General features: G+C 34.4%; 2 protein-coding genes across 10 annotated transcripts in view; one reads left to right on the top strand and one right to left on the bottom strand.

The window, feature by feature from the left end:
• LOC111052518 (WD repeat-containing protein 37) overlaps positions 1-23,889 on the bottom strand; it is a 30,143-nt gene extending 6,254 nt beyond the window's left edge. For 2 of the 7 annotated variants that reach the window (XR_005571067.1, XM_039425883.1), the window contains exons 1-10: positions 23,678-23,889; positions 19,913-20,137; positions 16,719-16,789; positions 15,447-15,569; positions 13,642-13,830; positions 9,495-9,667; positions 7,177-7,257; positions 5,092-5,257; positions 3,399-3,537; positions 3,112-3,184 (exon numbers count right to left, since the gene is read on the bottom strand). Coding sequence is in view for 5 of the 7 variants with exons in the window: in XM_039425883.1 (XP_039281817.1) it covers positions 3,112-3,184; positions 3,399-3,537; positions 5,092-5,257; positions 7,177-7,257; positions 9,495-9,667; positions 13,642-13,830; positions 15,447-15,569; positions 16,719-16,789; positions 19,913-20,121 (1,224 nt within the window). In the remaining 2 variants the exon portion in view is untranslated. Of the gene's footprint in view, positions 1-3,111; positions 3,185-3,398; positions 3,538-5,091; positions 5,258-7,176; positions 7,258-9,494; positions 9,668-13,641; positions 13,831-15,446; positions 15,570-16,718; positions 16,790-19,912; positions 20,138-22,972; positions 23,107-23,677 lie in introns of those variants that run through there. The other 5 variants (XR_005571068.1, XM_039425884.1, XM_039425886.1 and 2 more) reach the window with 4 other exon arrangements.
• Positions 23,172-27,519, top strand: part of LOC111052517 (ubiquitin carboxyl-terminal hydrolase 4) — a 56,312-nt gene continuing 51,964 nt past the window's right edge. Inside the window, exon 1 of one of the 3 annotated variants that reach the window (XM_022339227.2) lies at positions 23,172-23,451. In XM_022339227.2, the coding sequence (XP_022194919.2) occupies positions 23,381-23,451 (71 nt within the window). In that variant the 5' untranslated portion in view covers positions 23,172-23,380. Of the gene's footprint in view, positions 23,452-25,240; positions 25,524-27,519 lie in introns of those variants that run through there. The other 2 variants (XM_039425882.1, XM_039425880.1) reach the window with 2 other exon arrangements.

The following is a 27,519-nucleotide window of genomic DNA, read 5'->3' as shown; positions in this document are numbered from 1 at the left end:
CAAGTAATTAATGACTTGTTATCACCCTCATCGATCACTTTAAAATTGACACAGATTAAACCTGGATCCCCACAGATCAGTATCAGTATCCGTATCTGTGAAATAACTACTATGAGTCCTAATGGGATTATTCTCACCTAGCCCAGCCGAACACATACAGATAACTCCATAAATCTCATGGGAACAATATTTTTACCAAACCAGACACGAACTCTGAGATACTAATATGTGGAAATCCTGTTTTATCGATAAGAAGAACAGTGTTATATAGAGAGTGGGTGAAAAGTCCGAGAACGGCTTAATATCTCATACACAAAGGTAATTTGACGGTGGGTGTGATTGGGAATCCTACTCAAATTGAAAATACTACTTTACTATGACTTCAAGAATCTGGTCCGCCATCTTGGATCCACCATATTGAATGCAGCTTTGTTTTTTTTAATAGGAAGGTGGTCATGCGATACATAATTTCGATACGGAATTTCAAGAAAAAATTAATGGCGAAAACCATTTAAAACCATCCAAAACTATTAATCAATACTATTCAAAGCAGAAAGGAGAGAAAAAAGCCTGAGAACGGCTTAATACACAAAGGTAATTCGATGGTGGGTGTGATTAGGAATCCTACTCATATTGAAAATACTACTTAACTATGATTTTAAAAATCTGGTCCGCCATTTTGAATGCAACTTTCATTTTTTAATAGGAAGGTGGTCATGCGATGCATGATTTCAATACGGAATTTCAAGGCAAAACGAATGCCGAAAACCGTACTTCCTCATCTCGAACCGTTTGAAAGATATTCACATTATAGTGAATACTAAATCAATACCATCGAATCAGAAAATTAAATAGATAAGAGGTATTGATTAATAATGTGAATATCTTCGAAACGGTTTGAGATATCGATGCGCGGTTTTCGTCGTTCATATTGTCTTGAAATTCCGTATTGAAATCATGTATCGCATAACCACCTTCCTATTAAAAAAAATAATGTTGCATTCAAAATGGCGGATCCAAGATGGCGGACCAGATTTTTGAATTCATAGTCAAGTAGTATTTTCAATATGAGTAGGATCCCCAATCACATCCACCGTCAAATTTCCTTTGTGTATGAGATATTAAGCCGTTCTCGGACTTTTCACCCACTCTGTATATTGATAGAAATTTATTAGATTAATAGAAAGCTGGTTAATGATTATATAAATGTTTGATTCATACATGGATGGTTTCAAACAATGTATGTCTGTAGATAGAAAAAAATGTATCACAATAACGTAAAAAAATTATAATGCATCAAATCTTCTACATCATTGTGACTGATTTTTTATGAACCACTAGTTTTTACTTTCCTTGCTAATGTCCAGTAACATTTCCACCTAAAATTGAAAATAAGCTTGAAATCCGAGAAAATGTGATTATTAAATTGCAAACTGTTGGCAACAGTTGGTTCTATTAAATAATTCACTACGAAGAGATAGCAGACCTCGTGTGTCTCCAACGTTATTGACCTATCACCAGCTGTCTCATATCTTTGAATAGTAGACTTGAGATGCGTGATTACACTAGCGTCAGGTGATCAATTTTCATAACGGCAAGGAAAGTTGTGTGAGTGCGCCACACCAGATTTTTTTTTAAATAAATTCACTAACACCACTTTTTGTTGTTATTATCGATACCTTTTTGTAAATAAGATCATTTTTCCATAATTACCATCCTTGTCATTTTTTTATAATGTATGCTCATGGAACTTAATAGAAATTTGCTTCGAACTTCAATTACTAATCAAGAACATTTACATACTGAACAATATTACAGCAATATTCAAGTATGAAACCTAGCTCGTACTGATGGTTTGCGATTAAAAGAGGTGAATCTCACACAACAGATTACTCTGTCTACTAACGTTGAATCTCACAGTGTAAGTGTGATCATATTGAAAGCGTATACGGTGTGAGTTATATGTACGGGAACCCTTCTATAAATTGGAGACTATTGTAGATATAATACTGTTGTAACTTTCAGGATAAGTTATTGGTCAAATACTCTACCTTTTGACGTACAACTGAATTTCAACCCCTCATAGAACATTTTTATCGATGCTATCTTTCTTGTTTTAAAAAGGCCTTTAAAATGATGTACCACACAATGGGTGTTTACATTTAAAATATTAGACTTACAACTCCTAAGTCACCCTCTTATGAGGGGTTGAAATTCAGTTGTATGTGATGAGGTAGAGAATTTGTCCAATAACTTATCCTGAAAGTTACAACTTATTGAAGGGTTCCCATACATATGACTCACTCTGTATGTGCAAGTGCAAGCTTGGTTATGGATTTCTAAGAGTGCAGATGAGAAACAAAATCTGGAAAGAACAATACTGAACGCTTACAATTGCTGGTTGCGTTCAATGTGAGCAGTGACATTCACAACGAGTTTCAATTTTTATTTTCGGCTCATGTATGATTCAACGCTCACTTGCACATATTCAATGTGATCACACCCTAAGGATACAATACAAAATACAAGAAAAAAACACTTAATTCACATGGGCTACTTTCAATAAATTAATAAAAACAATATACAAATCTTGAAATACCCTTTATTTTTAAAAACTTTAAAATAGTTCAACAACTAGTTTCGACCATTAGGTCATTCAACTTGAAAATGACCTAAAGGTCGAAACTAGTTGTTGAACTATTTTAAAGTTTTTAAAAATAAAGGGTACTTCAAGATTTTTATATTGTTTTTATTAAAATACAAGAGCTATGATGTCGTGTGGTATAAGTAGCCATCAACTATAATCAATAATCAATCGCAAATCATGATTATGAAGTTTCTTGATGGGTCCAATATACTGTTGTTAGTCAAATTTTTCAACTATTCTAAACTATTATTGTGAACTAATGTATGTTTTAGTAGTAGGAACAGAACCAGTCCGTTCATGACACTTGCATTGAATATGATTTATTTATAACACACTATTTTGTAATTTGAACACCGACATACAGTTAATTATTTAATGAAATAAACGACAAAATAGTACATTTATACATCGCAGTTTGGAATGGATCAAGAAAGCATAATAATTTATGAATGAATACTACCAACCTTGACTGTCCTGTCATCAGATCCAGACACAACTTTGTCTTCTCTCTTGGTAAACACAGCACTCGTTACTGTCCTGCAAAATAAAAAAGAATTGAACAAATCAAAACAAATTTATTGAAGAAATTTGATGCTATTAGTTCTATTTAATAACAAACATAGTGATTAAATAGTAAGCAGTTCGTGATGGAAAACAACATTAAATAACAATTTTTCTGAGAAACACATTTTTCATTGATTGCATTGAATGTTGAAAATGGTTTCGTGTGATAGTGAGTGGGAATACTCACTCGGTGTGTCCCTGGAATACGGAGACAGAGTGAATGGGCTCGCGGAAGTCCCACAGTCGGAAAGTGGTGTCGCGTGATGACGTCACAACCAGCCGCTGCGAGTGATGTGCAGACGCATGCGTCAACTCCTGGTCGTGACCTAAAACAAAGTAATTAATAGATAAATAAATAACTGATTTTATACTCACATACATTATATTCACCAATAAATATCATGAGTCAATAATACATTTTAATAATTGAGGTTTGAAATGCTGATAGTTCATTATATTTCTTCAAAGCCTACAAATCATTTGGCAACGGTGCGGAGATAGAAAAGGATAGAGCTAACTGCTTTGTGACATGACAGACAAAGATAACAAGCCAACTTAAATCATGTGCTGACTTCAAATATAATCAAACGAGCTTTATTGTTTACATCAGCAAAATAGAACAAAATACACTACATCAACAAATCATCCTATCATATATAAATTACAATATAATATATTTCTTAAAAGTTCAATTTGTCTATCAAACTATCAATATAATAACTTTATAACGTGAATATCACTATAGTAGCCGATTGGAACCTTCGTTGGTGGAAGTGACGTGTTTTGGCTACTACTAATAATAATAATAATATGGAGTGACCTGGCTGGCTCAGGTCTGGTGTCAGAGTTTTCAGGTAGCAACTGATCAATTTCAGGGCCTCTCACATGACCTAAACACTGTTTTTTAGGCAGACGGATAACGTGTCCATCCGAAACACGGGAGAGGCGCGAGATAAATATTCTGTAATGCTACTTGACTACTACCATACAGAAAATATAGTATAAGAAGGCTATTATGCTCCGATTTCCGCTGTTAACTCAAGCTGATAGTTATTTTTTGTGAAACTATTTGACGCTGGTAGTCTCTCATACTGTGCCCTTCTTACACTCTTACCCCAACAAAACAGTAATAATAGACAGTAGTCGATAGTAATGGGCTTGAAATTTGGAACAAATAGATACCTATACCATTGGATATCTACTTATCCTATACTATTAAACGAGCAATTTCTGTTTATATGTTTAGATGTTTATATATCTGTATGTGACCGGATCTCGAAAACGGCTCTAACGATTCTCACGAAATTTGGAAGAAACTAGGTTTATGATATAAAAATTCGATTGCACTAGGTCTCAACCCTGGGATAACTCGCTGAAGGACATTAAAAGGATAAATACTTCCTTGGAAAAACAGCTGGAAATTTTGTCTTCTGTTGATGATGGAAGTGAGTGAGCGAGTGCATGTGTGTGGAACTGAGACAAAATTATGACTCAGCTGTTGAGCTTTTGTAATCATTCAATCAGTGCCGGTTTTACAAGAGCCGGTTAAATTTTAATTTTGGTTAATTCCAGTAGAACCAGTCTGATAAGCTATGTTTTTGAAATGGTCTTCTCTGATTTGGATTAAAATTCAAGATGCTTTTGTGAGAGAAATTTTTGCATTCCTCTGGGAATTAATCTTATTCCACTGTGATTAGAAAGAACCTTTCTGTATGAACTATAAATATATCATAATTTCTTCTTTCGTAATAAATTTTATTTGCTTTTGTACTCCAGAGCGGAGCTCAGTGCCCCGATATTGCTATCTTATCTTTAAGCGACTACAGATTAATTGTATGACTTGTAACATTCCAGTAAGTGTGTGGAGCATTGTAACATACCAGCAAGTGTGTGGAGCATTTCGCCAGTCTGCGCGTCCCAGAGAGCAGCCGTCCTGTCCCAGCTTGCCGTGACCAGGTGGTCGCCACTGGGCGCGAGCCAGTCGGCCGCTATCACCACACTGCTGTGGCCGCGCAGCTCACACACAGGCGTACGCAGCGACGGCACCTGCATCATTCATCATCACCCTCAAGCTTTCCTTCTTCCGCATATTATCTTACAAGTCAATATTCTCCATCCGGGGCTACATTTCAATGATGAAATATAGTACACTTTTATAGTATTGAACCACTTTTACTTCTTGAAAAAAATAACTTCTTATGAGTATGAAAAGTTAACTAAAAAAATAATAAGAAGAATTGCCTTTATTATGAACATGAATATTAAATTTCATTTATTTGCCATACAATTAATAAAATAAATATTATCAATATTGCAATATGGTACTACCGGCAAAAAAATTGTGCGCCGGCAATGCTTTTGAACAACTATGATAATATACAACAATAGTTTTTAATATAACATTTTTTGAAATTCACCCTATGGATTAAATCCGTCCGGGGGATTCTTATGAGCTGTTATTGTTTTTTTAAGAAGTAAAAGTGGTTGTATACTACTACAAAAGAATACTGTATCTCTTTTTATTTTATCATTATCTCACTCATATGCATGGCAATTAATCAACAATTTGAACACTATTCATACATCAAAGATAAATCGACAATCCAATAGCAGTTAACAATAACCCAGAAATATTTGACGAATTTGATGTACAAACATAGACATGTACATTGTACATCTTAAATAAAGTGATTGATTGATGTCTTCTACATGTAAGAATATTATAAATTTGTGGAGAACAATTTTTCTGTAATAGATTCCCCTTGGTTGAAGAGAAATGGTTAATGAGCGTAGAATAAAAAAAGTGATTGATCAATGCAGGAATTCCTATATAGGACTTCCTATAGGTAGTATTATAGCAGGTACTGATTGATGTCACATACATGTAAGAGTATAATAAATTTGGGAGGATCATTTTTGTTGTAGTGGCTTCCCCATGCTTCAATCACTATAATTTATTTTCAATCTTCATTACTGCTGGAGTACTATGGTTTGAAGCTACGTTTTTGATTGGTTTTATATTATACCTTTTGTAAGTACATTTATCTTGATTTCAGATAAACATTAATTTCTTTCTGATTTGTAATATGCTAACTGATATAATATCTCTATTCTTTATACTATCAATAACTTACATAGAACTAAAAAACACGTGACGTATGGAACAGTAAAATTATGTGATACTGAAGCATTGAATAGTATAGAGAGTAAGTATTGAATTTAGGTAATGGCTATTTCTATATCTATTGTTCTTCCTCATCCAGGATATTGAGTATTCTATAAATGGAAGAGCAAATGGCCGTTTTCACACAAAGATTGTCAGCCGGAACTCAGAACTTCCCTCTGATTGCTAATTCTCACCAACATCTCATTCTGAGCAAATTCGGAGGATAATTGTGAGTATCGGCCGACAATCGGTCAGTGGGAGAACGGTATCTCTGTCAAAGCGGCTGATGCTGTCAAATTACAAACAAAGAATAGATAGTAACAAACAGTTTGAATATTTAAGAATGTAGAAATTGTAAAATGATTTATGCCACATCTACATGTTGGCCCAATGAAGGCCAATGTTGATCAGCGCAAGAGTGTGAATGAGTCGTTTGCCAGCGCTGAATTTCACTGGTGTTCATTTGCCTACGTTGGATTACCAGGCTGGGCCTGTAACTGGGAATAGGCATTCAAATTATTATTAACACGTGCTTTAGAATGTATCTTTCAGTTTGATCTTTGATGAAAGTTTTATTTCAAAGATTGTATTTTTTTGTATTTGTATCAAACAGAAAATTCCCTAATATTTAAGAGTATGTTGAAATACCTTCATTAGACTTCAAAATCACTTCACAGTTGACCCAACTTTGATAGATTTAGTTTTCATGGCCAAGGTCACATGAGAGACTGTAATACTCATCAGGAAAAGCCTGTTCTTATAATCCATGATTGAAGTCTAAATGATATCCCTATATTACCTTATCCATGAAGTCCAACCCCTCTCCACCACCATCATCGCCATAGGGGCCACATCCCTCTTCATCCGATGAGCTAGCTTTCTGTAACCAACACAAACAGCAACATTATTTCAGTTATTACAACTTCAGTTCAAATTGCATCAGAACTATACAGATTGTAGTTTTGTATTTTTTTATTTAGAATATTTATTTTATTAATCTGTATTATTCAAATAAATGAATTTGATTATGGACTGATAATATCTGGTTTTTTAGGTCCATTGTAACCCTTTTAAAGGGTGGAAAAGAAGAAAAAAGAGTAATAATAATGGTCAAGGTTAATTGACCAGTGACTCACTGGTTGGATATGAGCTTAGCAGTCAACTTTTTTCAGTGGTTTCTCAAAAATGATGTCAAATTAACCCCCTATTCATGGATTCTATAAAACCATATTATACAACTTCGGCATGAGTCTGAGAGTTTAATTTAACTTTACTTATGTTTTATCGGAAATTGAAATGACAGAACATTTCTATCACAATGTATAAATTAAGGTAGCCACAGTTTCTCTAACTGTTGAGATATTGTGATATATTATGAAATTCTAATCACAGTGGAAGAAATTTAAAATTTTTGATAAATGTGACTTTGGTATTACAATAAATGTCGCCACGGTTGCACGAATCTTACATAAAATGCACGATGTCTATGTATTGGGCCCAGAGCTCTGTAGTGAGATTCATGTTATGTAGTCAATGGAAATGATAGGAAGGCATAGTTACCACAAATCTTCTTCCACCACCCGCAGTAGTGGATAGTTGTGATTTAAGTCATACCAGTATATCTGATATAATATATATTGTTGATTCTTGTTAGTAATGGTCAATTTCAAGTCAAGAGGATCATATTCAGCAAGAAATTTACCAATAAAAAGTCAAACAAAAATCTTTTATGATTCAATCTTTTTATGATTTAATAATAATTTTTAAGACTGACATAAATATTCTGGAATTTACTTATCATTTTTACAAGGCCTACAAACGATTTTGCGAAGTTGGAGAAGGATAGGGCCATCTGCTTTGTCAAATGACGGGCAAGGATAGCAAACAAATGTTAATCAGGTGCTGATTTTAACACGTAAACCTCATTACAGACTACAATGCATAACATTCAACTAATATTGAATAGTTATTAGATTAGAATACTTATTTATTTATCTATTCATTCATTTATTTATACAATTCCTACTGAATCTTATGAGACCCAAAGTGGTATAAAAACTAAATAGCACTGTACATGAATAATAAAAATCTAAAACTAAAATTATAATAGATAAGTACAGTAATAAAGTGGATTACACTTAGCTATAGTTAGTGGAATAGTAATTTTTAACCATGGAAATTGAAAATTCTAGTATTTTATGTTGTTTAGGAGTGAAAATTGGACTCAACAATAATTTAGAAAAGTGAAACATTTTTTTTGAAAACTTTTATCCAACTGTTAACTTTTCTATCAAAATATGACTATTATCTCTGAAAATTTGGGAGATAGACAGTTTTGAGTTGAGTCTGTAGTCCTCTCGCAATAATATAGTATGACTAGCCGTCAGGCTCGCTTCGCTCGCCATATCCTTCTAGCCAGGGGGCTCCGCCCCCTGGACCCCCGGCTGAATCGTCCAAGAATGAGATCAGCAGGCTCGCTTCGCTTGCCTGCATTTTCATTTGTAGGAGGATCATATGTTAGGACGATCCAGTCAGGCGTCCAGACTAAACGGATATGGCGAGCGAAGCGAGCCTGACGGCTAGTAATATAATATTCCTAGGAATAACTATGGTTGAAGTAGCAGTACCCAATCAATTTTTCCGCGATAAATGCATTTCAATCTTCAACTTGGTGCCAACCTAACAAAGTCAACTCAACTTAATGCCAACCTGACAAAATTATTAATTTAGTTACCAGTTAACAACTGTTTCGAAGAGGTACTCTCTCTAGATTATAGTTCTATATTAACATATGGTATGGACATTTTTCAATTATAATTAAGAGAATAAGAAGAATATACATGCTAAAAGACGAACTTGAAACCCTTAAAAACCACCCTTAGAGATAAAATATTGCCAAAAGATTTCTTAGTGCGCCTCTAAAGGGCCAACTGAACATACCTACCAAATTTGAACGTTTCTGGTCCGGTAAATTTTTAGTTCTGCGAGTGAGTGAGTGAGTGAGTGAGACAGTCAGTCAGTCAGTGAGTGAGTGCCATTTCGCTTTTATATATATAGATTTGTTAGAAAATGAATAATAATACTGCCAGTTTGACATGAATCGTAGAATATATTAACCTGCAGTTCTAGGTTGACAGCGGCCTGCCAGACGTGTGCCTTCTGGTCGCCACTGGCAGTGAGGGCTAGGTCCCTGGTCGGGTGGAAGCGTAGCGAGTTCACTGACCCCGAGTGGCCCAGGTAACGCAGCAGACATCTTCCGCTCTCCACGCTCCAAATGCACGCCGAGTGGTCTGCAATCCACAATATATCACACATTTATTTCATAAAACAGATGTGAACTTTTGTACTATGATACCATGTGTATGAGACATATCTTAATAAAATAGATGTTAAATAGGCTGCTCCTATAAACAAGATTGACACCGTTAACCACTAACTAAAAATTCACCATGTGAAATTTGTATATTTAATTGAAGCCTTTAACAACATCGATCTCTATAAAGAATAGAATAGAAATCTTTATTTGTCATAAGGGCCATGCCCTATACAAAGAGTTGCACACGAACATCAATAACAAGTAAATATATTATAAAAACATGAAAAACAGAGCAGACTAGAAAGAAAAATTGATAATCACAGAAGCACAATTTGTAACATCAACACAATAAAGACTGTGTATAACAAACAGAATAAATGATCCCGGATCAATAACATTATCAGGTAACGATGCTACTTGTACACTAAAAAATGGCACATAGCAAATTCATCAATTATGGCACACCACAGCATATCCTCTTCTATTTAATGATTCCACAGTGTATGAATGGATATCTAATATTTTTTGCCTTGAGAAATTTGAAAGTAAAACTATAATCTTATCTCTATCGTCCACAATATTATATACATACGTCGCAATGTACCGTTCTCTTACATTCTGATATACTCCACAGCTCAATAGAAAATGGCTCAAAGACTCATTCTGAGTGTTGCAAGATGGGCAGGCTTTATTAATGTCAAGTAAATATCTTCTACTACCAAAGTTGAGTATAGTTCCCAAGACAGTAGGAATTCTGAGCTGAGTCACGCATCTTGAAACATTAATCGGAATCCTACATGACAACAATTCTGACATTTCTGAATTAGGGTTTATTCTCCAATACATGCCACAGCTCTGCGATGCGAACGCATGTTGGGCATCTTCATTCCTAATATGTGTCCTATAATCATCCAATAAACGCTTGCAGTTGTTTGTGAGATCAACCCTACAAAAACCATCATTTCCCCAGACTTGACCAAAGTTCAATGTGTAAAGCCAAGATTTCACGTGGGTAACCCAATTTCGTTCCCCAAACTTAGCTTCCAGAAGAACTCTATAACAAACGTACGGGTACCTAGACTCACACATATTTAGAATTTTCATGAGCCATAATAGAGCCAACTTGAATATATAGAATTTTAAATGAGGTCGACCAATTTCCAACCAAACTGTCCATCCTGGTGAAGCCCGCCCCAGTAACAGTACTCTTCTATAAAAGAACAATTGAGCCTTCTCTAATGCTTCTTCCATGACCTGCGCCCAAATTTCAGCTCCGTAGAGCATAGCTGGAATCACGATAGATTCGTATAACCTTGTCTTAGTCTCCCAAGTATCAGATTTGAGCTTTGATAAGGTATTCATAAGTGCAGCGGTCTCTACTTTAGATTTATTTAATGCTCTACTACACATATTTTTGAAACCACCTGATGACTGAAAAACTACTCCCAGATAATTATATTCCTTGCAAAAATCAATTCCCCCCCCCCTGACATGAATACTCCCCATTTTACTAAGACGTCCCTTGTGGAATGGCATTACTTTTGTCTTATGATAGTTTATTTTTAACCCCAGTGATTCGCTAAATTCGAACAAACAACGAACTTTATTAATTCTAGTATCTAGAATATTGTCTGCAAAAATGACGATATCGTCTGTATATTGCAGCATTAAAATATCATGATCCCTTCCAAGTCGCAGGCCACTCAATCCCCTCTGTTTAAAAAACGATTCCATGTCCGATATGTACAATGCAAATAAGAGTGGGCTCAAAGAGTCCCCCTGCAAAACCCCCTTTGTCACCTGTATAGGTTGTGATTGCACTTTACAAAACTATTCTATTCCCAAATTTTGATACTGAATAACTTGTTACCATTTCAAAACAGTCTGAACGGGAATACCATAATGGATGAATCAATCAAAAGTTGGTGAAATACCATTATAATAATACTGTTAGAAATAATTTGAATGAATATTTAAAATTTCATTTCATTTTGATTTGACACATATCTATTATTATATTGGATATAATTTCTCGAAAGTTCACGACAAACTGAATTATTATGATAATATTATAATTATTATGATAATGAATGAATCATGAATTCCATTTCCACCATAAAGAACTAAGAAATTCCACAAACCTTTCTTGAAAATTAACTGACCACTATATCAAGTAAGCGTGACCAGTGTGTAATTAATAATTTAGCCTGCAGCACATCACAATAAATTTATTTGAAATAAAAACAATAAAACATGAACACATATAAATATTATCATTATTCTATCTTAATATATTTCTTGAGACCCAAGTTTCGTTTATTTCAAACAGTCATTTCTTAGTTTCATTGCAGAATGAGATGAAGTTTGTAATTATGAACATAATTTGTATATTATGATGAGAATTATCAATTATTGAGGCTTGAGAGTTGAAAAATCGTGTTCAGCGATCAAAAATACATAAGATAGCGTTCCTGAAAAACATAATTTGAATGCATAGAATAGTAGGAGCGATGAGATAGACAGGCCACTACGTGCATTAATCATGGGGGAGGACCGCGCCGCAGCGTAACAGTGCTACTTATCCCCCTCCCATCGCCGCATCTATGATCGTAACCGCACAACTATATATATCATTAGATTCAGGAAGAAACGGCCTATAACGTTTATTGGGAACCTTTTCCTCTAAGTCGGCTAACGACTTGAATATTCGAGAAATAACAAAAAGTCCATGATAAAAAAATACATTTTTCGAGATATTTCATTTTTTACGGAAAAACTATGCGGTTTATCGCAAAAATGTAGAGGTCCACATTGAAAGCCAGTTATGTGTACATAATACTGAGGAAAATTCAAAGCTGTACTATGAATAGTAACTGTAGGACAGGCGATTTTATAAGCGCGCGTTTTTTACAACTTACCCCCCCTCCACCACCAATCTGTCGACCACCCTGGGACGTGACGACATCGAGTTTCATATACACTAAAGACCCCCTAACAATAATCCCAAGTCAAATTCTCTGCCTCTCTCATGTATGCTCAATGTAAGCCAGCGCCTGGACTAATAGTGATGCCCAAGTTTTCTGCTTTTATATTTTCTTTCCCTTCTTCAACACTTATCCTTCGCCTCCTCTTTCCTTGAATCCGTTTCCTTTTCCTCCTAATCTCCTTCTTCACTAAACAGTGAATGGATTATAATCTGTATCCATACAGAGTCCATATTCATAGAAATTACAGTTCATTTTTTAATTTTACATCACATACATCCAAAGTGAAGTCCACGATATTATAATGGCAGTATTTGATTAACATTGGTGTTGCTATCCTTGTCTATCATTCGACAAAGCAGATAGCGCCATCCTTTTCTAGCTTTGGTTGGTGCCAGATAGTTTTTTTAACAATGTAGTACATGCAATAATTAATTAATGAAATATTTAATCTCAACTATGAAAATTTATTATTTAATCATTGAAAAATATATTTTCTCAAATAAATGATTACTTTTAACAAGAATGAACAGTTGATATTACATAAGATATACCGGTATCAGCTTTCCACTACAGAAGGCAGTCGCAAGGCAGAGAAGGGTTTACACTTCACAAAACTTTAATATAAATGAAATTAAAAATTGTGGTTAAATTAAATTAATTTGGTGTTCGAATCCCGTCGAATCCCATCGATTAGGCATGGACGTTTGATCAATTCATAACTCACCCTCACACTTCCCATTACTCACGCACAAGCAAAAGCTCATATGAGCATCATCCGTAATAAAAAATGAATCCAACTTTCTATTGCAGCCTGTGCTACAAACTCAGAAAAATAATTCTTCAGCTCTTAAAAAAATATTAATGCTGAATAGCTTCTTCTATACACAGTGTTGGTGAGATGTTGTGATATTTGACATGTTTGTGTTTTCAATATAATTTGCAGCTGATAATAAGTGCTGACCTGTGGCCGCGGTGCCAATGACGGATTGCGCGGTGCGAGACACGGCCACCTCCCAGACGCCGTCGCGGTGCCCCCGGAACTCCCGCACCAGCTGACACGTCACCGTCGCCGCCTTGAAGCTCGACACTATCTTGCTCGTCTGCGCCTTCAGCTTGTGCGCCGTTTTCAGCTTCTGCGACGAGCCTGTCACTCAAACAACAACAACAAATCTCAATTGAATTGAATCTATTGTTTCACAGAAGAATTACAGATTTATAAAAAAATCAATAAATAATGTACTAATTGTAAGTGGATTATATTTCTATGCTTAAGCTATATCACAAAATAATTATTGAAACTAAACTCACATCTCTAAGGCAATTATCTCTCAACAGTCGGTCCCGGCTGCTTAAAAAGAAGTCGTTAGGTCATGTCAGAGGCCCTGAAATTAGTTGCGACCTGAAAACTCTGAGCCAGCCAGGTCACTCGATATTATTATTATTATCTCTCAACACTCGTTCACACTGGTACAATCACTCTACACTACACTAGTCTCACAATCACTATGCAAACAATTAGATCAATACCTTCTATTTATTACCGACTAGCAGGTAAACCGTGCTCCGCAAGGGTCCAATTGAAAACTTGACAAACTGAAAACTTGACATACTGAAGCCTTGAAGAATTTAAAATAGGTCTATAACCATCCTCAAAAAATAAAGAATCTATATGCAAAATTTCAAGTTGATCAGTTGAGTAGTTCAGACGTGATGATGCGTCATTCGTGAATTTCCAGCCCACACGTGTATAATCCAATTCTTTCCTTTATTATTATAAATTGGTCCACAACCAAACAAAATGATTTCACAAAAATGCTCTTTTCCTCAACTTTGTAAAGCCTCACTTTTGAGAGATATTCTGTTCGGAATAGGGCTCAACTACCTATATGGTGGAATGAACGTTTTAGGGCTGCATCTGATCTTCATTGGTTTGCTTGTCTTGTCATTAGACAAAACAGATAACTCAATCCGTTTCCAACTCTACACCATTTCCAAATCGTTTATAGGATATAAAGAAATATAATCAACTAGCAGAATATATCATCTTAATTATGAAAGTGCATAATATTAAATCAAAAAAAGTTTTAATTTGTGAATATATTTGGAATATAATAGTTCATTATGAACAAGAATCATCAATAAATATTATAACAGACATACAGTAAAAACTCGAATCACAAATTACTATCTACTATAGAGGCGATGGAGAAAGGAGATTGTTAACTACGCCGTCCTATTATTTTCATTGACTTAAAAACGTGAATTTCACTATAGTCTTCTTTTGTGATAAATACAAATGAATAGATTATTATTAATGACCCGTTTCAAAATCATCGGTCAAAACATTTGCACATGGTAAAGCTTGATCAAGCATGGTTTGCACATGGTCAAACGTTTTACAAGTGTTCATTGGATTTAGAAATATTAAATAATCGCCATGGAAATCATAATTTATGTTCCAGTCATTCTTTGAACCGTAACTGATTCGACAACCATGTTCAAATGTCTTGACCGAGCTTGGTGAAAACGGACATTAGTGTATAATTAAATCTCATATAACTCAATTGTATCAATCGTATAACTCACTTTATATAATTGAATAAAATAACAAATTAGTTCAGTAGTGAAAAATGAAATAATAGAATGATTATTTTATTGTATTGATATTAAGATCATTTTTTTATTTTTTTCTTATAACATTTACACTATTTGATAGTGGAGTAAATTCTAATATTTTAATTTTATAAAACTTGAAGCATAACTTACATTTATGTTTTGAGAATCCTTTGGAGGAAGCAGCATCGAAATCTGTTGCATCGACTCCCTGTTTGTCAACAGCCACTGAATCACGCTCCACTCTTTCGTTCAGTGCATCTATTTTTTCTTGAACTGAAAAAATAAAAGTAAATTAATTGACAATTTACCAAAATAAATAGACAAGATCGATTACATGAATATAACATCAAATAGTCAATTCTGACAATCAATCAAAAATCCTTTATTGGTTCTTACAGGTACTGAAACGGCGGTCTTATTAGAAATTCATTGAATAATATTGATATGAATATTAAAATGAGCGAAGAATTCAAATGTAGCAGCTACTACAGTAGTAGTGATATTCACTTTTGATCGTCAGCATTGTTCGAATGGGAAGCATTGGGCTTATAGGGAATTTAGCAAGTCTCAAGTGAATTTCATTTTGGAAGGCATTCATCATTGGCGGTAATATGATCAGAATAATATACTTGAAAATCAAAATTGCATATTGCTAAATAAATTATTGTTTTTTTTTACTGATTGAAGAGAAAAGTATTTTCGCCTATTTTTAGCAATAAATAAGTTTAATGATAAGTGTTTGAACCACTGAAGAAGAAAATGGAGAATGTAAAGCTGGACCTCATTAGTTTTGAAGCTATAGTAAGATTCACGTTTTTGAGTCAATTCAAATTATAGGACGGCATAGTTGACAACTTTTATTTTTCCACAGCCTTCTATAGTGGTTAGCAATCATTCAAGCCATATCTGACCACTATATTATATCAGACCGTATCTGATGTAATATTAATTGTTGATTCATGTTAATTATGATCAGTTACATCACAAATATACTATTAAATTCGTCAATAGAATAAATCTTCATGAAAATAGAAAATACTTCATGCTAAAGAGAATAGAACAGGAGAGTAAGGAATTGAGGAGGAATCATGTATGGACCTGCCCTGGGGTAGAATACTGATGATGATGAGAAAAATTCTTATCATGATTCAATTATATATTTTCATAATATTGAGGTGACATATTCTGGTAGTTACATATATTTATTCTAAGCCTACAAACGATTTGGCAACGGTGCGGAACTAGAGAAGGATGGAGCTATTTGCTTTGTCATGACAGAAAATGATGGCAGGAAAATGTTTCTTCAGGTGCTGACTATAACGTGAATCTCTCTACAGGGATGTAACCTTTATACGACTTAATCTTAGAGGTTAGGGATTATAGCACTTGTATCACCCCATAATACTATAATACTGTACTTACGACTCAAGTTTTCAGAGTAGAGAGATTCGAATTCCTTCTCAATCTGATAGAATAGGTCTGAGAGCCGTGCCCTGAAAACAAATTAATTGTTTTACAATCACAAGTATAATAAGTAATATGGGGACCGAGCTTCGCTATGGAGTACAAAAGCACAAAAAATTATTACGAAAGAAGAAATTATAATAAAATTGATAGTTCATACAGAAATGTTCTATCTAATTACAGTAAATTGAGATTAATTCCCAGATGAATGCAAAAATTTCCCTCACAAAGGCCCGGTTGCACAAAAGCCGGATAAATTTTAATATTGATTAATTTCACGTGAACCAAATCAGAGAAGACCATTTCAAAAAGATGGATCTACTGGAATTAATTAGGATTGAAAATAACCCGGCTTTTTTGCAACTGGCACTAAGTACCTGATTGAATGATTACTAAAGTTCAACAGCTGAGTCAAAAAAATTGGCATAGTCCCACACACATGAACTCGCTCACTCACTTCCATCATCAGGAGACGACGAAATAATTATTATCAGTTGTTTTTCCAAGGATGAATAATAATTATCCTTTTAATGTCCTTCAGCGAGTTTTCCCAGGGATGAGACCTAGTGCAATCGATTTTTTATATTATAAGCCTACTATGTTCTGAATTTCGTGAGAATCGTTACAGCCATTTTCGAGATCCGGTGAAATACAAACATATAAACAGAAATTGCTCGTTTAATAGTATAGGATAAGGTATAAGAAGAGTACGGTACGTGAATGAGAAAGAAAAAACAAAAAAGGAGATGGTACATGAAGGAAATAAAGTAGAAGAACATGAAGAAGTATTAGTGGAAAATTATGTGAACGAAAGAACGAGGAGGAGAGAATAAGATAAATCAGAAAAGAAAGTGAAGCCGAAAAGGACAAGACAATTTAATTATTATATGAAAAAAGAGTGGAAAATGTAGTAGGGAACGAAACGAACAAAAAAGAGAAATATGGATTGTATTGGTGAAGAAAAAGAAAACAAGGACAAAGATGAAGTAAGATAAGAGGTATAATTTTTTCAAGAAGAAGGAGGAGGATGAACGAGTAATAGAAGAATAAATTGAAGAATATCAAGGGAAACCAATTCTATTGATGGAGATATTCTATACAAGAGAAATATGGTATATCACGCTTATTTTCTGTCAGTTATAAGATATGGAGTAATTTTTTGGGGAAAAAGTATAGAGAATAATGGAATATTCATACTGCAGAAGAAAGCCATTAGGATAATTTATAAGATTAATGAAATGCGTTCTTGCAGACCTTATTTTAAAGATAAGAGATTGCTGACGGCTCCTGCTATTTATATATTAGATTTAGCAATCTTCGTTTTTAAAAATAGACGAATGTATGAGGAGAACCAGGTGAGTCATCCCCATAATACAAGATTTAGAGGTTTTATTTACCCACACCTTAGACTGGCCCGTTTTATATGGGAATGAAAATATTTAATTCAATCCCATCTCACATAAGAGAAATTGATGGCTTGAAGGAGTTAAAAAACACTCCGGTAATTCCTTATTGTATTGTGTCCTTACAGGTTAGCAGACTTCCTTGTTGATTAATGTTTGATTAATATGTGTTATGTGAAATCTGTTGTGTTGAAATATGAAGGATGGTAGATATTAGATTAAACTTTGACGTGTCATATACTGCGGCATCGTTGCTCCCTTAATGCAGTTTAATAATTATTGTGACAAACAAGAAAAGTGAAGTAAAGTACATTATAGCTAATTGTAACACTACAGATCTGTTCTCCAATGTATTTCTGCTCTGCAGCGTGGGAAAAGAATACTGTTGGGAGCGATCACACTAACACATTGGCAGAATTCAAATGTGTAAACGCTTTCATAAAAACCCATGGTATTCTCTTTTTGCCCAGCAGAGCACAGATTCATTGGAAAACGGCTCAAAAATTATCATCACACTCCTATAACTTACCTCTAAAAAACCAATGTTTCTGTTTTTAAGAAAATTGTATTTCATTCCAGTAAAGCAGAAATGAATCTATGACAAAGAGAGAATAGAATCGGTTCTTATGGTAACGTTCACACATTGGCGGACTGAACATGTGTGAACACTTTCTATTCTGCCCAGCAGAGCAAAAATTAATTGGAGTGCAGGGCTTGAGATTCAATGATTGTCAATGATGATCACTCTCGTAACCATCACTTTCTATCTTTCTGTCCAGCAGAAATTCAACGTATTCTGTCATCCGAATAGAAGGTTGATCTCTCGCACGTGTGGACCACGTAATAACTAATTTTATATTCTCGGTCTTGAGATTGGTTTTCAATCTGATCCGTCAACCGAAACTGGAGGCCGAAAAAATGGAACTCAAAATTATTTATTAAATGATAGACAAAACGAAATCCATTAAAATGATTGGGGAAGGCCCAATACTATTGGCTATTTCAGTATTGGTATCAGCCTTGCGGGTCATCTGAGAGACTGACAGATTGTCTCATTGTCGTCCTCTCTTTGTTAGAGAGAGGATACTCACAGTATCTTGCTCTCTATATTTTGCATGCACTTTGCAGGACCCATGTGAATGTAGATGAGATTTCATGCATATAATACAAGAGGGAGCCACAGATTGAATGTATCTTATCAGAGGCTGAGCAGGACACGAACTGGCTTTGCCCACCTATCTACAAGACAAGCTACCAATAACAGCAAGAGATATATCGAACAGGCGATTTCAGGGTGCGCTGAGGATATTGCTGGAACCCATTGTATTCCATCAGTGAGTTCTTTATGTTGGACAACATGCTGGTAAGTTCATATTTTTGACTTTTTGTTGTAACTAGCTTTTATCGGCTTCCTTTCTAGTTTTCATTTTTTTGGCGAGGCAATGTGGTCATTATGATCACTTTATGGACCTAAAATGCTAAATACTAAATCATGATTTGGTCAAATTTGAGGTATCGGCCCTCAGTCCGGATGATAGATGAAACTGAAGGTCAGTCTCTACGTAGAGAAGATTTCATAGAAACATCATCACAAATTTTTTCACTTACAGTTGAGCATCCTGATCACAGAGACAAAGTAGCTGCCGCGGAGACGCGGAATTGAAAATGTCCGGAACGTAAATGAACATGCCATTTCAAATTGCGCGTTCCTGCAACAGCTACTATTGTCCCTGTGTGCTTTACACTTACTTAACGGCAGCCGGCAGCACAGTCTCAGTATCAGCCAGCTCTGATCGGAAGCTGTTGTTGTGGAACAGTTGATGCGGGTGATGCGCAGTTCCCTCTGCGCAGCTCACTCGCTTACTCCGGCTAGCAGCTGCAGTTGAGCAGGAAACAGTTGACGCCATGTTGGTTCCGCCACTAGCCATCGCTTGACTGCCGCCATCTTGTGGCATCATACGGCACTGCCCGGCCCTTCAATCATACAGTTATGAATAAACATCAGTCAATTAAATGAGTAGTAAAAACCAATCAACCAATGAACCAACTAATCGAGTGCAGGAGAAGAAGAAAGAAGGGTAAGGGAAGAAGATGAAGTAGACGAGGAATACGAGGCGCAGGAACGTTAAAAATAAGAAGTTCAAAGGTATCTTAACATTACGCTACGCTACACTGAAATACGTCTTCGGAGGACGTGCCGTCCTATCTCCCAACACTGAAAACTACGCCACGCTGATTGTGAACGGGATGTGAATGCTGATGTAGCTTTCAATGTTGGGTGATGGGACTGCTACGTCTTCCGGAAACGTAGCATAAAGTAATGTGAAGATCCCTTAAAAGAGAGAAAACAGGAAGAGGTGAAAAAGGCGAAGGTAAAGTGAATTTTAGAGAAGGGGAGGAAGTAAAACAAAGAGCCTCATATTGTAAAGGATCAATTTTTGAAAAATGTTGAATGTACAACTAAATATTAAACTGAAATTGTTTTAAAATTACAGAAACAAGTACTATCCTACAGTGACATTGCTTTATTCACTTAAAACTGACATTTCTCAAATGGGTCTATAACATTAAAGCTTCCTATTAAACTGATATTGACAAGTATATGAATCTCATAAGAGCAACCAAAGTTGAACATTTTCATCCTGAGGGAAAAGCACTCTTATTTTTATATTTGTACGGACTCAAGTACAACCTCTGCTTCCTGAGTGAGTCATGCAAGAGAAACCAATCACTTGCTGGCAAGCAGAGCTGATAAACACTCCTAAACACCAGAGGAAGAGTGATATTAGATGTTCCATTTTGCAGGCTGAGCAAGAAGAAGGATTGTTTTCCGGTGCTAGCCCTGAGGATATATAATGCTGAATTTGGAGCCTGGACATCGGGTGCTTCAGGAGACGAAATAAGAAGAGGTTAGTGGAGTCACCATTCTACGCTGTACAAGAATATTTTGAGGCCAACAAAAACACAATTTGAAACTGTGATGCTTTTAATGAGGGACCATCTTAAAAAACGTGCAGAACATATATTTTATTATATGTTGTGACATATGAAATAAGTGTTATTTCTGACATAACTTATAAATCAATACTATAACAAGCACTATGTCAGGTCCACTTCCAGACACAGTCAATCCAGAGCTCTGGTCATGACTAAGGAGAAAAGTATGAAGTAAAGCTGCGTTTACACTAGAGTTGATAACACGAGTTATTAACAAAAAGTTATCAGTTTGACTAAATCGTCAAAAAATTATCTTAATAAAAGTTAATAACTCGTGCTTTTAATAGAAAATTCATTGTTATTAAAGAAAATATCATTAACATAAGTTAATGACTCTTGTTATTAACATCAGTTACTAACAAAAATGTTAAAAACTTTTGTTATTAACTCCTGTGTAAACTCAGCTTTAGTATAAGAATGAAGTGAAACGTTTGTAGAAATTTATTGTAGGTGTGAGCAACAATTTTTCCAATATTGTAAAAGAATCTCCATTAGGTCAATTATATCAAAATTACAATGCATAAGTTTTTGATAGGCTACATACGAGTACCTACATTAAAAATCCTTCCTCTACCCCTTCCTGAGGTGGTAGTGGTAGGGCTTCTTGTGTCGCGAAAACAGGGTTTCGTGTACAAGTTTGTGAAGATGGAAACATACAAAAATATTCTGATATTAAAGGTAACTCAGGATATTCAGGAGTCATGACTGGGCCTCGTAATGATGGTTTTGTTAAAACGGTCATAGAATGGTTACCATCAATGATTACCTATTTTTCAATAGACTTCCACTACAGGTGCGAGAGCTGGATGAAAAAGTGTTCAAGAAAGTGCTCCTAGAGAAACTGATTCACCTCCCTCTCTATTCTTTAAAAAAGGATAAGATTTGTCTGTCTCTTTGATAGGTCATCTTGAGACACGTGTAAATTTTCAAACTTTTGTTAACCAACAATGTCTATCAAGTAGGCCTATATACACTGGTGACTGGTCACAGAAGGAAGAAAAATTGAATCAATGACAGAGACCCTATCAACGGGATTCAACGGGACTTGAATCACAATAAATAATTTATTATAAAACAATAAACAATTATTGTCATACAAAGTTTGTCATTACACATTTCCACCTAAGACATAGTTTTAATCATAAAAAATGCACTCTTTCAAAAAATTTTCATTTTGGGGTGAATATTTACTAAATAGGTACCATATTTATTTTCAGTGACGTTTTTTCAAAAAAGAAAAGAAAAAAGAAAAGTTACAAAACATAATATAGTCACGATTATTTCAAGCTCCTCATTTTATTGTAGAAATCTTAAATTTTTTTATTTTAATAATTGTTTTTTAGTAATATAGTATTTACTGTGTAATCAACACACCATTTCCATTCGGGCTCAAAAATATCAATTTTTACAGTAAAGCAACAATAAGAAATATCATGACATCCTGAGTGACATACTAATCATACAATAATAATTATATTTATCTCCGTGTGTATTAAGAGCTTGGCTAATTGCACAGAGAAATCGGGAAACAGACGCGTTTTCAAAAGTTTCTCTGGCAATAATTCTGTAAAAAATATTTGTTCAGCAACTGTAATACGAAAAAATGTTGAGTGCAAAAAAGAGATATTATTGATAATTTGAAGAATAATGTAGGCTATGCTAATTATTGGCTTATTTACTACTATCAAAATTCGAAAAGGGAACAGTTTTGGCCTAGGACTGTTGGTCCTTTTCTAATCATGTAGGTTGATTTGTGCATTGGTTAATTAATGTAGGTAAATGAATAAATGAATTATATTAAGGTGAACAAACCTGGTAAATAAAACTTAAAAACTTGTGCGATGCTATTTTTAATTTATTTTTGATCACTTAATTGATAAAACGAATAAACGATTATCTATGGCAGTATTTGAGGTTAAAATAAAAGCGATTCACGCCGGTTCAGACTTGATTATTTATTTGATGTCAGCTGATCCTAACCTACTCTAGCAAACTAGCAGTACATTGTTGATTGTACATTAATTATACAGAACGTAGTGTGTTCATGGGATACGTTAATGTTTATCATTAATTTTATATTATCTGTCATTGATATCTTTAAATATTTGTCATTCATCTGAAATTTAAAAATGAATGCTACTTATTGGTGTGGAAAAGTATAAATAGGAGCTTATATTCAGACTAGGTTATTATTTGAGAAATTCAGCATTAAAAAACAAAATGGATTTAAATCCACTTTCTGTAGTAAATCAACTGTTGAGAGATGCACAAAATACAAGAAAACGAAAGTGGTAAGTTTTAAAATTTATTTACTTCATATTACTTTATTGATGTAGACTTAACAGTTACATTTTATAAAAACTAACAAGGTAGAGGTAATATTTTGATCCATTAAAATATTAAGCATTAAAACTGACTAAGCATTATCTGGCTTTTAAGAACTATTTATAAATAATATTAGGCTTATTATTATTGATAACCTTTACGAAAACAAAACTCTTGATAGTTGATACCTACCGTACCTTTGTAGTCAGATAGAATTATAATTTTTAAAACTTTCATTGAATTAATACACTGATTCAGGTAAATATTTTATATCATAGTCCATAAATTGTATTTTTAATGATATTGATAATTAAAAGCTATTAAAATGTAAAAATCAAGAAAATTTCAAAATACAGCAGACGGCAAATTTCTATTTCTATCAATATCGTTGACTGGACAGTATGATTGTGATATCGTTATCACACATAGCAAGGCAGTGACCAACTTTAACCAACCTAACAGGTTAATTAGTCCACAAAGCCAATTAATTTTAGAATTTTCTATTTTCCTATTATATATAAACTAGATAATATTTCTATCTCTATTATTAGATATTTTTTGTGCTAAAAAAATGGTAGGATGGTTTGCTTCCAAGTCAGGGAAAATTTTTTTCACAAGGAGAGCAGAGTCTCGACGTCATAGATATATCGATATCCAAGTTGCTTAGAAACGATAGTTTGTTGATTTGACAACGATACGATATCTTGATTTTGATCTTTGTTGATTGGCAATTGCATGATATGATAAAAAAATTGGTAAGGTTCATGTTATGATGCTGAAAGTGCCTTAAAATTTAAGAATCATGCTCTGGTAAAACACTTGATTAATTTTCTGTCTACTTGTCATTCATGTTAATGTCCGGATAATTTTTAGATTACAGAGACTTCATGAGAAATTTAAAAAAAATGCAATTTTGTAACCCTATTCTGTTGTATTAATTTTGCTTACCTGTACTTGTTATTTTTTTATTACCTTGAATTATTAAGATAGGCTATTCTTACCGCATTAAGAACGCACTTTAATTCATTTAATTTTATTTAATAAACAGCTTATATCCTAATAATAATAAGCTTGTTCTTTGGTAAAGCAAGGGTGATTATGAGTGATGAAAAGTTCTAGGTTGATTCCAAACCACCCTTTACTGAAAAAAGCCCAATTGAATAAATAATATCACAAGAGAATAAAATCAACTTATTCATTAGGTAGGTAGGCTACTACCTAAGAGTTCCTTAAGGCGTATCTACATACCAAATAATTAAATACCAGGTAATCAAATATTTCACCCAAAAAATGAAAAAGCTTCAAATCTTAAAGGTACCATACAATATTTGACATGACAAAATGGTCGCTAGACACTACAGTAAGTTACTTTAAAAGAAAAAAGATTTAAAGCTTCAAATCTTGTTCTTTTAAATGATCTTTTATTCTTGTACAAGACTAAATAAAGATCGCTACGGTAGTGACTTTACTATAAAAAGTAAGCTACTTTAAATGAACATGATCTTAAGCTCTTTAATGTTAATATTGTAGAAATTCGTTGCTCTGCCAACTACGATGCTATATAGCTAAACCACGGAGTACATTCAGTAATTCTGTAAAAAAAATCCATAGTATTCTGTGACTAAAGATTAAACTATCGATTATAAGCAACTATGGATATCGATATATGTATCCACGACGTCATACTAATCGTGACGTCGAGACTCTACTCTCCTCCTTGTGAAAAAGTGTTCACCCCAAGTCAGCTGACGTTCTGACTAACTAATTCAATTGAAGTTTTTGGCATCTGACGTTTTATATTTATATTGGGTTAGTTTTGATGATAATGAAAATAATTGATATTTAACGTTTTGAGGCTTAGAATATAAATTTAGGTATGTTTATGTGAATGATTGTCATCATAAAAAATCATAAATAATTCGTAAGTCAATTGTATTAATTTTTAAGATTCAGTTTTCAAAGTGTAGACGATAGTGTGGCCCACTTAATTTGACAAGCAATGTGTTGATATTTTCTTATCTTCAGAATCTTTAATACAGTAAGTATGTACCACTTAATTTGACAAGCAATGTGTTAATATTTTCTTATGTTCAAAACTTTAATTGAGCAAGTATGCCTACAATTTCCTTTTTAAATATAAGTTAGGTATTGGTGTATTTTTTCCTGTAAGAAAGTTTTTGTAGCTAAGACTCACTTTACCAAGAATTTAGATATATTTTGATAAGTCATATTTATGTTTATATTGCCACATTTGCATGTTGGCTTAGTCGCTTGCCCAGTAAGCTGACCTAGTCTGCAATGTGACCAGTGCCTAATGAAGGCCAGCGTTGACAAACCTCCCGTTGGTGCTTGGCAACATTAACCTTCAATGGGCTAACATGTAAATGCGGCATAAAACATGTATTGATTATTATAAATAAATAGGTTAATTACATCAAGCCTATATCGCGCTCCTAAGGACACCAACTTTCTAGGGGTTGCTGTTGATCAGGGTCTCACTTGGTCCTCTCTTGTGGACTCTACTTGAATGCTTGAGTTCAGCAGCCTATGTCATGTCAAGGCTCGTGAAGATTTTGGTTGAAGATGCAGACTTTAAGATGGCCTGTTGAGAATCGAACTGACTCTATGATGAAGGTTTCAATAGATATAATATTTCGATAGTGCACCCCTCACCCTCCCCCTTAGCAAGCCTCCAGCCAGCAGTCATCACCTGAACCAGTCTGCCTACAACTTCCGTGAGAACCGTATCGCAACGCCGTCTGAAACGCAAGGTAAATAATTATTGGCCGCATGCCAGTGTTAATTATTTGTATTTGTCTAGAACTCATGTGTAAAATCGCGGTCCTCCGTATCGAGTAACCCCTCAAATTCCAACACGGCCTATAACGGCTATTACAAGCCATTGATTTCTTACGTACTTACTTATTTTTTACTTTTTCGGTCCTCCCAAGGGTCCTATGTCCGAGGAGTCGTCATGAATTGTATTCAGGATTAGTCCAGGTGTCCTGTTGTATGTTCTTCAACATACTCCCGTATTGTGTTGTAGGGTCTTGTCATGAGGTACGTCTTTAGGTTTTTCTGGAATGTCCTTGTAGTAGCTGTGGTTTTGATATATTGCGGCAGCAAATTGAAAAGAAAGGCTCCAGTGTAGGCTGGTGATTTTGCAGTCCTTGTGAGGCGGTGTTGAGGAAGGTCAATATTATTCCTGGCTCGTGTATTGTGCGCATAAAGTTCACGTCTCAGCATAGGGTTTGTCTTTAAGACCATTAGTATTGTCTCCATAATATACAACGAGATCACTGTCAGGATATTATGTTGAACAAAGAAGTTCTTGCAGTGATTCAGCATATTTCTTCCCAGTATTGTGCGTGTAGCTCTCTTTTGTACACACTGTATTCTTTCAAGATTTACTATTGTTGTGGAATTCTTATGGAATTCTGCTCTGGGATGGCTCAGGGCACTCTTTAGATATCTTATGGGCACAAAAAAATCCTGAGGCTCATGTTTGATAAGCCAAAGAACATTGTTCTTAAGAATGGAATATTAACTAGGCTATACCAAGTCTGTATGTTCATGATTTGACAGCCTACAAAATGAAAGATAGATGGATGACTATTACTGACCTAAACTAACATAATACTCGGCCAAGGAATTTAATTAGAATAGAACACCATCAAACAAACTTGAAACTTGAAGAGTTGAATCCAAACTACATTGGTAAGAAAGTGTTCAATGCTCTGTCATTGAGTTTGAAAACATCCCAGTCAATCAACAAATTTAAGCAGGATTGAAAAAATTGCTCATAGAAAAGTGACTTTTTAGTTACCAAAGTATGCTATCTGTGATGTTGAAGGATAAAAATCTCTGTTATTGATTATGTAAGTCTTGAATGTGTACACGTGTTTTGATAAAAGTTCTTACAAAACTAGATGCTAGTGATTTTCTGATTCAATTTTGTATATTTTCAAGTTTATTGTTTTGTATAACATTCATCTTCAATCTTTCAATCTTCATTTGTAGGACCATTAACCAGC

This window comes from Nilaparvata lugens, chromosome 4, assembly GCF_014356525.2.
Source record: "Nilaparvata lugens isolate BPH chromosome 4, ASM1435652v1, whole genome shotgun sequence".
NCBI lineage: Eukaryota > Metazoa > Arthropoda > Insecta > Hemiptera > Delphacidae > Nilaparvata > Nilaparvata lugens.
The sequence above is the reverse complement of the archived record's forward strand: the minus strand, read 5'-3'. Positions and strand labels throughout refer to the sequence as shown.